Consider the following 13,955-nt stretch of genomic DNA (forward strand, 5'->3'; position numbering starts at 1 on the left):
AGTCCACCCTTGTGAAGTAGGATAACCATTGCAGTCCTTCATTCCTTTCATTCTCTTGGTACAAAGCATGTTTTGTGGCTATAGTTAAAAAGTGACTCACATGGTCCTGTTAGGTCATTTTTCCAGCTATTTAGGATGTAACCCAGGATATTGTTGAGGTCCACTGAAGCTATGATTTTGGCCTTAATGAGAGCTGCCAGAATCTGCTTCCTGTTTCATAGCTGGGGGAGTTATACTAGTAGCTATTTCACAAAGTGAGGTAGGGGAAGCAGATGGCAAAGTCTGAGCTGAATTTGTCAGCCAGCAAATTTGCTGTGTCGCTCTGCTTAGTGAAAGTGGCACCATTGACCACCAGTTCGGCACACTGATGTGTGCTGCCTTTGAGGTTTTGGACATAGCTGTAGAAGGCCATGTGGTTGTCTTTAGCCTGTGAGGCTAAATCCTGACCTTTAGTCTTCTTAGTTTCCTGTTTAGTTTAGTTAGAGAGCTCCTATCAATATAGGAGTTGTTCTTTCTGATTTTAGCCATGAGTTTTATCCTTTTGTTATATACCCTGTCAAGATTAGGATTCCAAAAGTGTGATTTATTTTTAGAGTTTGTTTTGGGCTTACTTCTAGTAGGTGCAGTAGCCTTTATACAGCTATTTACTTGGTTGTACAGGGTCTCTGTGAACAATTCCACATAGGTTGCTGTAAACTTGGGGTTGGGAAGGGCATTGAATTTTGATAACTTCTCTCTTAATAGAATGTAGTTTGTTTTGGAATAGCTCCTAATTGTTACAGGGATGGGGTTACTAAGCTGATTTTTATTTTGAAGGAGACAGCTTTTTGGTCCCACTTCACCACTGAGGACATGACACTGGGGTGGGGTTGGAGTAAGGGAGTGCAGCACTCTCCCATATTGGTGAATATCAGATGCAGTATGTTTGAACCTCTGGTTGGTGTGCGCCCTATCTGGTCAAGGGTATTTGTATTAATAAAGTCCAAGAATCACTGTGCCTGCGAATATGAGGCAGTGTATGTTTCCCAATCTATAGAGGCATAGTTAAAGTCTCCCATGAAATAGGTACTTGGTTTAATGGTGAGTGTGTCCAGTAAGTCTAGGTATAGGCTATGGGGTTCTAGGGACATAGAGGGTGACCTACAGCTTGCTAGGATATGATATGGGACTTTATCTATGGTGATTTGCATATGGATACTAAAAAAGGCATCACCCTGTTTAACCAATGTTGAGTTATCCTTGGTTGCTAATATAAATTGAAACTCCTCCACCTTTTGTCCTGTCTGTGCAGCTGATGGTCTAAAGTGTCTGGAAGGGACTGAAGTGTTTCACTGCTGGAGTACTTTCTGCAAATTAAATTATGTCTCAGTAATGGCACAAATGTCTATATTCTCCAGAATGAAGAAAGCTTATAGGGAGTGGCAATCCTTATTTAGGATCCTAACATTGCGTATTAACACCTTTAGTTTCTTTGGGTTTTATTTCCTATACCAGTAGGTTTGTCAATTTGGTGTTGCCTAAAAAAGTCTCTAAGGGGTGGATAAAGTTTTAGCCACTATTTTGAAGCCTACAGGAGATAGATGCAGACCATCCTTTGCAAAGCAACATAGTCTGTAAACCATGTCTGTCCATGCTGACAAATATTGAATCTCCTGGAAAGACACTAGAAGTTAAGCCAATTATTGAAGTCAGTCATCTTTTGTTCATACTGTGGCATCATTCTTAGTGACTATAGGATGCTGCTCAGTGCACGACACATACCTGCTTGAGATACATATTAAGAGAGATCAGTAATGTTCTCTTCATGTAATCTGGGGATATATGTCTTAGGTCGTTAAAACCCATATGGATTATGATAGAATTATACTTGGTACCTGTGGTTTAATGCCTTGAGAGTGTGCATAACTTGGCAGATCCTGGCTCCAGATAAACAACTAACCATATATTCTCCTTTTTCAATCTGGTGAGTGTGGCATCTGTGTGTCATACAGTGGAGTCCTCTATGGCAAGAGGTCTGAGTAATGTGTTGGCTTATCTTATGGGCTTTGCTCTTGGGGCTCCATTGGGTGTAGGAGTATGTGTGGTATTTTGTGTTGCTTTTGGAGAGTGCTTTAGAGATTGTCGAGGATAGGCACTGCCATTTGTAGGCTTAGGAGGTCTTTGAGGTTTGGGAAGTTTGATTTTTAGTGCCTTAGCATAGGTTGGTCTATGTATGTGGTAGATACTATGTGTGGTGGATGTAGTATGAGTGCATTCTTGACAGTTTTGTTCATATGTGAGATTTTTGCCTCTGGTGAAATTGTGTATGTTCATCTCTCATATCCTGTTTGTTTTCTTAAGGATTAAATGGTTGTCTGTGAACATGAGAGAATTGCTACATTGTCTCAGGATGCCCATATCTTTCAAGCTGGCTCCATGACATTTGGAAATTGCACGTCCATATTGAAAAGACCTTTATTTGGGTGGGCTACTTTAGGTTGTGGACTGGGTTATACAGAGGTCTCTAGGGTTTGGTACTGCACTAGGTTAAATTGTGTTAAGACTTAATAGTAGTGCTGTTTAATGTGCAAACTAGCTGCTCTACACTTGTCTCCACATAATGGCTTTGTTTTAGTCACACTAAGTTACAGGTTTAACTTCTAAGAGAAGTTTTACAGATAAAATGTACTTTCTGGGTGTTTGTGTCTGTAATAACACCAAGAAAGATTGCTTCCACTGCCACAAAACTTAAACTATCTTGACAAGGCAATTTCAAGTATTAGGGACCTTTGGAATTATTTAAAGGAAAAATCAGAAAATAAAGCAAAATTAAAGTAGTAATACTCTAAACATTTAACTGAAGTGCATATCAATAAATTTAAATATTTTATTTGCCAAGGATGGACTTGGCAAGGTGCCAAACAGATGGGAGCTCTGGGAAAATTAGCAGGAGAGAATTTATAGTAAGGGAGTTTAAATCAAGTGCATTTCTGGTTTGCTGGGTGGGTATTATGGTTATATGGAAAACAATAGATGAGAAAGTACTTAAATAGGTTACACAACAGACAATAACAATGAAGGGGGGCTTTGGAAATCAGATTACCATAAAGGGAGAAAGCCAGATGCACAGCACATCAAGCAAAGGGTGGAATGATTGCCAGAGTGGGGTGGGGGGTGGGGTCATGCTCTAAGAACAGGGGAAAAAATAGTAGCAAGACTTTAAACAGGTATATACAACTATAAGAAGCAATGAAATATAAATCCTGAAGTGGAATTCACAATGCTGTCACTACTGTAATCCTACCACAGACTAAATCCCCAGGCCATGTAGACATTCACTGGTAATGCTGTAATAAATGTTTAAATTAGGTTCAAAACTGGCAGCAGATCACAGTTCTGCTTCAACTATGAAAGAAGCTACAAGACTGTCCAGTCTGGGTTAGAAATTCAAAAAACGTTACCTTTTACATGTAATTCTACTGATAGAAATAGACGTGCAGTATAATTTATAAACAGTGCTAAAATCTTACAGTAATACACAATGTTCACACAACTACAAATGAAGCTACAAGACTAAGATCCCAGAAGAAACTAAAAATATGCAAACACATAAATGGAAAAATCAGTGAAGTACAAAATAGTATCACCCCCGTAGGTCAGTATAAGTGCAATATAATATATTTAAGCAGAATTTAAATAAGAAGCTCCTCCTTTACTTTATTTCATGCTGACCTGTTAATTTCCTTTCTCTTTTCTATGTCTGACATAACCCCATATTCTTCACTTTCATTTTGCAATTGCTGAAACATGTTCTCCTGTAAAATTCATTTTTTTTTATTTTTGCATGCCCTCCCCTAAGTTACTTTCTTCACCTTCTATTTCTTATTCCTCAGTTCCTCTTTATTCCTCTTGCTCTTCTGCACTTCCAGATAAGTATTCTCATTATGATCTACATTCTCTCTTAAACTATTTGAAACTGTGTCTATCATTATTTTGCCTCTCTTCCACAGATTCTATCTGCTAGTGGTGTTCATTGTCCCACCCAGAGCTCTTTAAGTTACATTTTTGCAATATGACCCCATTTCCTACATTGGTTGCACCTTCTTTTATTACAGTAATTAATTAAATTATTTTCATCACCACAAAAAAAAGCTTGCGTATCAAGGCCGTCATCTTATAATTCCACAGCCTGAGCCTACATATTCTCATCTGCATTGTCTACAGACTGGATGCACTACTTTGTAGTGCCATCTCCATCACACTGCTCTGAAAGAATCGGGATGTTCCCCTGTTGTCTTGGCCAAATTTTCCTTAGTCAGTATCTGTCAAGGAGATTTGCCAATACCAATTTGAGAAATCCAGGGTATTTAAAAATGTAGCCTTAGCTAACCTCTCTGCCAGGTCATCCACCATATTTGTGTAATTTTAATCTATATAGCTAGATAGATTGGTAGATACATAGATAAGCAGATAAAAACAGATGTAACATACAATGAAGAAGAAAAGATATGTGGATATGTACGTCATTTGACCACAGTGTACAAGGCAGTTCTCAGTTAAACTGTTCACCCACAGGCATGTATTTTTGTGTTTTTATGGCAAACAACTCATGCTGTGTTGTTGAGCTAATTAAACCTCTAACAGAAGTTGATTGTGGTATACCTAGAACCTATATCTTTCATTTCTCTGCCTTATAGTTTTGTGCTCTAAGTATTAGTGTAGTTTCCTCTTTTAATTCTCTAAATTTTGATGAACAACAAAATCATCAAAAAACATAGCAGTTTCAGTATATACTTTAATTGCTGCATTCTATAAACTGCAAGTTCATTTGGTAACATTTTAACATGCTTAAACATAACATGATTTTTGTTTCTTAACATTTAAATGTAATAATGTTGTATGCATATAGGGCATGAATAGTTTACTGTGGTCATGTATAACATGGCTTTGACTGGGAGTAGGTTGATTTGCAGTGGTCTGTGTTCTGACTGGTTAAGATTACACAGTTATAGCTACCTTAATTTCTCATTTAATCTGTACATGTTTCAGGGTGATTTTGTTATGAATGCTCCTATGGGTCATGGTGTCTACAGATGGCCTGATGGTAGCACTTACGAAGGAGAAGTGTGTAGTGGAATGAGACATGGCCTGGGAGTGTACAAGTGTGGCACTCATAAAGTTTCTTATACTGGTGAATGGAATCAGAGCAAAAGACATGGGAAGGTATGTAAATCTTTCAACTAAGAAACATTATTTTTGCTGTTTGTAAAACAGACAATGTTGGTTTTCATATTTTTCTGTTACTGCACTGCCCATAAAATATTGCCTCATTCCAATGTGTTACATTTTGGAAGACCATCTTGAAGATTCAATCATCTTTGTGTGTGTGTGTGTGTGTGTGTGTGTGTGTGTGTGTGTGTGTGTGTGTGTGTGTGTGTGTGTGTGTGTGTGTGTGTATCCTTGTGTGTATTTATGTGCATGAAGCTTGACAAAGTAATGATATGTTTTGGGTAATCATCCTTTCAGGTTCTTTCCTGAGCTCTGGATTTTTGGATAGAATTAAATAGCTGATGTTTACATGGAATGCCTGGCTTTAGGAAGCATCAAGAGGGCCCTGCTAAAGTTCACACAGTTGATATACTAGTGACAGCACAGCAGCAGAAAATAAAAGTGAGGATGAAGGAACACAAAGGTTACTTAGGAAACAGAGTAGTGTGATAGTGCTCTTGAATATGAGTTGGGCTCTAAATGCTGTAGGAATACATCAGGTTGTAGGGTATTATCATAACTACACTTATTCCTACAGCCATTGAGCATTCCTAGAAGGAGTTATAAGTTCACTGTCACCATGGTCTATGTGTCTTGATTGCAGAGTTTGATTCACTGTCATTGTGCTGTACTAGTGACCTACTGAGGAAAGTTCAGTAACATTTATTTATTTATTATTATTATTTTTTTTTTTTTGCATTTGTTTACCGGGATAGTCCACTGGGCCAAAAAGTGCCCATTTTCAGTGGAGGCCGGGGAAAAAAGCTCCACATACAAAAGAAATTTAAATACAATCACATTTTCTACATACATAGAGAGATAACTTAAAAAAAACAGACATACAATCTTATCATAAATTTCTAGCTAGAATAACAAAGCCAGTATACATTATACACAAAATATACAAAGTGCAATATGTCATCTGCTTTGGATACTGTAGAGTGAAGACAGCAAGAGATAGTTGCATAACTGTTAAGCAGAGGGGAGAAAAAAGTTAGTGAGATCAGGTGGGGGAAGATGCTCTGTAGTCATAGCCACATGCACATTGCCATAGGGCTAAGAAATGCTGTTTTAGAGACTTTTTGAAGGACATGTGATTGGAAATAGTTCTGATAGAGCTCGGTATGGAATTCCAAGTTTTAGCAACGGTACATGAGTAAAGAGATTGACCAACTGCTAGACTGGGTATTTGCACTTTTAGAAGGAATTGATTTTCATATCTGAATTGTCAGTAGGGCTTATGGAGAGTAAACAGGGAGGTGAGGGATGGGCAGCTGGAAGGTTTGGTAATGATACTGAGAGCTGTGGTTATCTGCAAGTAGGTTAGGTGTTGGGGAAGTTCAACCCATTTTAGTTTGCATAGGGAGATGCAGGGATGGGAGGAGTAAGTTTTGTTGGTAGAAACCTGGCAACCTTGTTATAACAGGACTTGATCTTGGATTTTAAGGACCTTTGAATGTTAGTGAATAAATGGGCAGTGTATAAAAGTGAAGGCATGAAACAGGATAGTGCAAGGGTTTGTCTAGCGGTGGGTGTGAGGTACAATTTATGCTTATAGAGGGTGCCTAGTTTCTGATGGTTTTTTTATGCAGTTTTGTATGTATAGATCAAAGGTTAAGTTTTCGTCTATTATGACTCCTAGAGGTTTAGTTTGTGATACTGCTCTAATGCAGGTTTTGTTTTGTGAATAGATATTAAAATCTGCTCTATTTAAGGGGGGTTGATTTTTTTGGGGGGGGGGGGTCAATAGAAGTAGGTTAGTTTTGCTGGGGTTAATGGCTAGATGGTTGTTATTCATCCATTCCTCAGTGATTGAGAAAGCATGTTGAGTTCTAGCTAGAAGTTTTTCAGCAGATTCAGCAATGTAGATAATGGTCGAGTCATCTGCATACTGTATTACAGGATTTAGGTGGAGTGTGGAGTGGAAGTCATTAATGATTATGCTAAAAAGGAGAAGTCCCAGTATGGATCCTGGGGGAACCCCTGTGTGTATATTAAAGAATGGTGAGAATGAGTGGAGCCATTTAGTGGCTTGCTGTCTGTTGGTTAGATAATCAGAGAACCAGTTAAGAGTGGGGGGGGTTGACATTCCCAGATTGGGTAGCTTTTCCAGGAGTAAGGGGTGGGATATGGTGTTGAAGGCTTTGGAGAAGTCCAGAAAGAGAGAGGAGACAATTTTTCCAGTGTCCCTTGCTTGGGTCATAGTGACCATGAATGATAGGAGTGCAGTGGTGGTACTGTGATATGGGCAGAATCCATGTTGTTATGTTGTTCTACAACAATGACTGCTACAACAATGCATTTCTGTACAGAGCAGTATTCATCCAATGCATTTATTTTCTGCAATATTTTTTTTTCATTTTCATGTAAATGTGTTCTTAAATTTTTTTCCTTTAAAAAAGTACTATTACTAGATGCATATATTACTATATGCATCTAGTAATAGTATATTACTAGTACTATTACTAGATGCATATTTCTAACAAGTGCTGCTCAGTCTGTACCTACATATTATATCAGTTCAAGGAAGCCTGCAGCCCATTCTCTAAACAGCCCCTCTTCCAACTACACCTAGTTTAGGGGGTGGGAATACTTATCTGGAATGCAATTTCTAGAGTGTTATCTGTTCTGGTTCCCAAACTATTTGGATTTCAACTTTGTGACAACAACTTTTGTGTGTGTGTGTGTGTGTGTGTTTGTGTTTATCTATATATATATATATATATATATATATATATATATATATATATATATAGTATATAGTTTATGAAATGCAACATGTTTATTACTTATTTGCAAGTTTACAGTAAGTAAGTATAAGTGAGTATACAGCTCGGCAAGCTCCTGCCTGATGGACTGCAGTGTTCTACAGCAGCAGAGAGACAAAAGAGAGACTTTGGGGAGATTAAGTATCATTTTGTCTGCATTTTCCTGCTGCCTTTAGCTAATTCCGCCTAAAATGCCGATTTTCTAGAGTTTGTGTGATTTAAAAAGCTTGTTGCAGCTACATATTGTACTTATTTTACTGCCCGCACTTTAACAAAGTCGTTTTTGTGTTTAAATTACCTGTTTAACTATTGTAGGCTACACACTCAAGTGTGATAGCCATTTCTGTCCATTTAAAGTGTTTTTTTTTTATTTTATCTGCTTTATTGTCTGAAAAAAAAAAAAATATATATATATATATATATATATATATATATATACTTGTTTTCCCGCCTTGCTAAGCAAGTTTAGTCCAGTTTTCAGGTTACTGCTGAATTCAGGGCTGTGTTACAAGTTTCTGTGTTTGCCCATACCTAACTGTTGTAGACTACACACTCAAGTGTGATAGCCATTTATGTGCTTTGTTTGAGAGAGGGAGCTTTGAGCAGCCTATCTGTCCCTGGAGGAGAGGTTTCAGCTCAGAAATTAGTAGTTTATTGGCCATTTTGGGCTAATTACTCTTTCATTTCCCTGCTATAAAACCCGCATTTGCAAGGTGTTTGTGCTAGTATACAGCTCAGCAAGCTCCTGCCTGGTGCCCTGCAGAGTTCTACAGCAGCAGAGAGATAAAAGAGAGACTTTGGAGTGATTAAGTATAATTTTCTGCATTTTCTTGCTGCCTGTAGCTAATTCCATTTAAAACGCCGATTTTCTAGAGTTTCTGTGATTTAAAAAGCTTGTTTCAGCTACATACTGTACTTATTTTACTGCCTGCATTTTAACAATGTCGTTTTTGTGTTTAAATTACCTGTTTAACTGTTGTAGGCTACACACTCGTGTGATAGCCATTTCTGTGCATTTAAAGTGTTTCTTTGATTGTATCTGCTTTATTGTCTGAAAAAAAAAGCAAATAAATATACTTGTTTTCCCACCTTTCTAAGCATGTTTAATCCAGTTTTCAGGTTAGTGCTGAATTCAGGGCTGTGTTACAAGTTTCTGTGTTTGCCCATACCTTACTTGGATAGAAGGAAGTTTCTCTGTTCACTGTGAGAGAGGGAGCTTTGAGCAGCCTATCTGTCCCTGGAGGAGTGGTTTCAGCCCAGAAATTAGTAGCTTATTGGCCATTTTAGGCTAATTTCTCTCTCTTTCATTTCCCTGCTATAAAACCCGCATGTGCGCGGTTTTGCACACCGGGCAATGCCGGTTAGCTAGGGTATAACTATTCCCGGCTCCACAAAGTCTTCTCTTCAATTTTTCCCTTGGAACTAGACAAACTTTCAACTTAAGCACTCATATCATTCATTTCGCATCCCGGCACTTGCCCAAAACTCAAAGCAAGCACTAATAAACATTAGCACTAGACCCCCCTATTCAGTAGAGAATGACAAGGCTCTCTATTCGACCTTACCAGCCAATCAGTAAAACAGTTCACTGTACCTATCCAGGCATGTCCAAAGGGCAGTTTCAGGTGTACTCTCCAGTCCAACTGGTGAATCTAGGCATTTTGAGGCAATGTTACAATTGCCTCATGTTCACAGACAACCCTCGCCTCCTTCCACCAAACACTAATACATGCAAGAGATGCAATTATACAGCCAAACTGGAGGCTCAGCTCTCTCAATCCAAGACTGGACTGGGCAGTTAAGAGGAGAAGGGAATTACTTGCATCACCCCACCAGTCTCACATAGACCTATGAAACCAGCACTGGCAAAAACCACACATAAATACACAGAAACATACTCGGAAGCTCTAAATAAAAATCTGCAAAAGCAACAGAGACCTCCAAAGCAGACATCCAAGCAACCTCCACCCCCCCAACACAAACCATGAAACACATACTTCACAAAACCAGTGTGCCACACAATCACAGCCCTTAAGGCAAAATAACATACCCAACACACTGGTAATAGGTGACTCTATAGTCAGGTACACTGATGTCCCACTCACTAGGCTGAACAAGGAGAAGGTTACTGTTAGTTGTCTGTCGGGTGCCAGGATCCGCCACATAACACAAGCACTCAGTACAAGTATGACTCTGTCATTGTCCTTGTTGGTGTGAATGACCTGAGCCGTACCTCCTGGGACTACATGAAAAGAGACATGGAGGTGCTCTCTGATCACGTAGCCCAGGCCGGTATGACCCTGACACTGAGTAGCATCCTGCCCTCACCAAGAATGATACCACATTATAGAGAAAAACTGATCAATTTCAACAATTATCTAAGCTTCTGGTATCATTCAAAGGGGATCCAGTGTCTGTCAGCCTGGGATGACATGCTCGACAAGCCACGCTGCTTTCCTAGAGACGGCTTGCACCTGTCACCCTTAGGCTTTCGAATACTGGCCAAGGCTCTTGCCCCCCCTATAGTGTCTTTTTTAGGAAAGGCTCAAAGGACAAACCCACTGCTGTAAATAGCGCAAGTAACAAAAAACTGAGGGTAATGCTGCTCAATGCCAGAAGTCTAAAACTCAAAATGCACACACTCGAGGCACTCCTCAGTATGGAGAAAATCAATATATGTGCAGTAACAGAAACCTGGTTTAAGGCTCCAGAGAGCACCCCAGCAGTACCAGGCTACAACTCATACCATACATTTCGGCCACAAAACCCGGACTGAAATACAAAAGGCAGGGGAGTATCCATATTCATCAAGAATACCCACACCTCCAGATTAGTGGCACAGCACGATGCTTCAAAGATCATCCACATGCAACTAACAATGGGCAAAACTGCTATTCAAATTATAGCTTGCTGCAGATCACCCACCATATCCCAGACCCCCACTTTGCAATCCTGGAAACACTGGGAAACATAAAGGTCCCACCAAACACCCTGATATTGGGTGATTTCAATTACCCAAGCATTAACTGGGAGAACTACTGAAGTACGAACTCCCTTGCCCAACATTTCCTAGAATTGATAAACTCAAACGCCCTGGATCAACTGGTCAATACCCCACCAGAGGTGACAACATATTGGACTTGGTCATCACCAACATGGGCGATCGGTGTCCCACCCCGGAGGTCAACCTCTCGCTGGTTAGATCTGACCATAAACTAATCACTCTGGATATCCACATTCCGCCACCATCCCAGTCAAAGAAACCACTGTGAAAAATGTTTCAAAAGCAAACTTGTGGTTACTTAAGACCGAGGTGGGAAGTTTCAAAGTCCCCATGCTAAAGGATAATGCTGTCCAAGCTGCAAAATCCTTTACTAATACTCACACATGGGCACCTACAAGAATGCACGGATCGTGCTATCCCAAACAAAATCAAGACTCACTCCTCCAAGAAAAGGAAACCAGTCTGGTGGACCCCTGTCATAAACAAGCTATACAATAGAAGTAGGAAACTAGTACAGAAAAGAGTAAAATCCCAAGAAGGAAAGACATCCCTGATCAGTATCAGCAAGAAACTACGTTCCCTCATAAAATCATCCAAGGCTAGCTTCAAAAGAAAAATTGCCACGGACTCCAAAGATAACCACAAGGCATTCTTTAGCTATGTCAAGAATCTTAGTGGCAATTCTCAGATCTGCTCGGAGTTAGTGCAGAATGGCACAAAATACACTGAACCGACTGATATAGCCATCATCCTGGCAGACAGGTTCAGTGCAAACTTCACCTCCCTCTTATCTCCAAAAGGGCCCATAACTATACCAGAAGAATGTAGTGCCCCTGAAATCACAGACACTCAGATTAAAACATCCCTCTCCAAAGCTAAAAACACAGCATCAATGGGACCGGACGGTGTCCCAGGCTGCATCCTACATGAGCTCAAAGATGAACTAACACCTCACCTAAACACACTGTTTAAACTCAGCGTCTCTACAGGCTACATGCCCACAGAGTGGCGCACAGCAACAGTTATTCCACTCCACAAAGGTGGAGCCACAATGGACCCCAGGAACTATCGCCGTATAAGCCTGACTAGCTTGGTCTGCAAAGCTGTGGAGCGCATCATCATGGATCTCATTAACAGAGACATTGGAAACCTCCAAACACTGGACCCTACCCAGTTCGGCTTTGTTAAGGGCAGATCATGCCTCCTAAACCTGGTGGACTTCTTTGAGACAGTTACCAAGGCTATAGACGAGGGAAAGGTGGTACACATAGCCTACCTAGACCTTGTTAAGGCCTTCGACACCATTCCCCACTCAGGTATTATAGACAAGCTCACCAGCCTGAACATAAACCCCTACATCACAAGATGGGTTGCCAACTGGCTCATGGACAGAACCCACATGGTAAAAGTTGCAGGAGCTAGGTCTGACTCTAAACTGGTTAAAAGTGGCATTCCCCAGGGCTCAGTCCTAGGACCCCTCCTGTTCGGCATATACTTCTAAGAGGTACAGGCAAGCACAGGAGGTCTATGGCTGACCAAGTTCGCAGACAACTGCAAACTAGGGGCTATAATTAACTCTCCGACTGACATAGACATCCTCCAAAAAGGTCTCACTGAAACAGATACCTGGTGTCAAAACCATGACCTCAAGCTAAATGCCAAAAAGTGCATAGTCATCCCCTTTGGAAAAAATAAAGTACCCACAAACTACCACATAAGTGGTAGCCCCCTAAATATGGAAGACGTAATAAGGGATCTGGGGACCCAAGTAGATAGTAACCTCTCCTTTGATAATCACATTGCCAAAATGGTTAGAAAATCCTTCTATGTGGCCCACCTAATAACAAAAGGGTTTGCATCCAGATCGAAAGAAGTCATTGGACCCCTCTACGCATCACTCATCAGACCCATCATAGAGTACAATGCCCTATTTGGGATGTACCTTACAAGACACCTGCAACAACTTGAAAGACCACAGAAGTTCCTCACCAGGAGGATCGCTGACCTCAAGCAGATGCCCTATGCAGCTCAACTGAAGAAACTCAAGCTGTACTCGGTTGCATACCAGCTATTCAGAGTTGATCACTGCCTGACATATAAGGCCATGTCCAACCCAGAATCGATGGACATGCTCCACCTAAAGAAAACCATATCCCCTCGAGCCACACGCTCCAGGAATCTAAACCTCACCACAACAATAAATAGGACATGCTGAAGGGATAGATTCCTGTCCCAGAGATTTCCCATGCTCTGGAACAAGATTCCAATCTACATTAGGCAGAGCTCCTCACTAACCCTCTTCAAGAGAATCCCTGACGAGTGGATGGGAAACAGAAAGTTTACCCCAGGGATCACTTCAATGGCTCTGCTGGACAGAGGCACAAGGAACTAATCTAAGGGGGCGTCAAAAGCCAACACATTCTGGCTAGGCTTATAAATGCCTTCAGGCAGATAGCCTAGTACCTGCCTATGAACCTATGAACCTATGAGCAAACTTAGCAGATGATGAAGTGGTATTCGGCCAAAAGAGCATCTCTGTTAACTAGTTGTGTAGTCCACCACATTATTATTATTATTATTATTGTTATAATTAGCGATATAAACAAGATAATTCAATAAGTAGCTCACCAGTCTAGTCATAACTGGTGTCATTTTTACTGTATTTTTAGTGATTTTCATTGGGAATAAATACATTTATACAATGTGCATGTTGTGCACTTCCTGTAACAGGCCATTTATTGCATTTCTCTGAAATAACAGAATCTGTATTTACTTGCATTTTAATTACACATGCTTGAAGTTTTTGATGATGAAGAATTTCTTGCAAATACAACCATTTTAAAATCTGAATATCCATACCTTTTGTTTCTCACATTTAGCATTTTAAAATATATAATGTTTTTCATACGAAGTTCATTTTGTGACAGTTTCTAAAG

The 13,955-nt window shown here is 40.1% G+C and overlaps 1 protein-coding gene across 1 annotated transcript in view; it reads left to right on the forward strand.

Annotated features, from left to right (window-relative positions):
* Positions 1-13,955, forward strand: part of LOC122816190 (radial spoke head 10 homolog B-like) — a 1,099,140-nt gene that overhangs the window by 231,371 nt on the left and 853,814 nt on the right. The window contains exon 5 of the mRNA XM_044088939.1: positions 5,029-5,202. Coding sequence (XP_043944874.1) covers positions 5,029-5,202 — 174 coding nt within the window. The remainder of the gene's footprint in view (positions 1-5,028; positions 5,203-13,955) is intronic.

This window comes from Protopterus annectens, chromosome 12.part0 (assembly GCF_019279795.1).
Source record: "Protopterus annectens isolate FY-2018-M chromosome 12.part0, PAN1.0, whole genome shotgun sequence".
Lineage (NCBI taxonomy): Eukaryota > Metazoa > Chordata > Ceratodontiformes > Protopteridae > Protopterus > Protopterus annectens.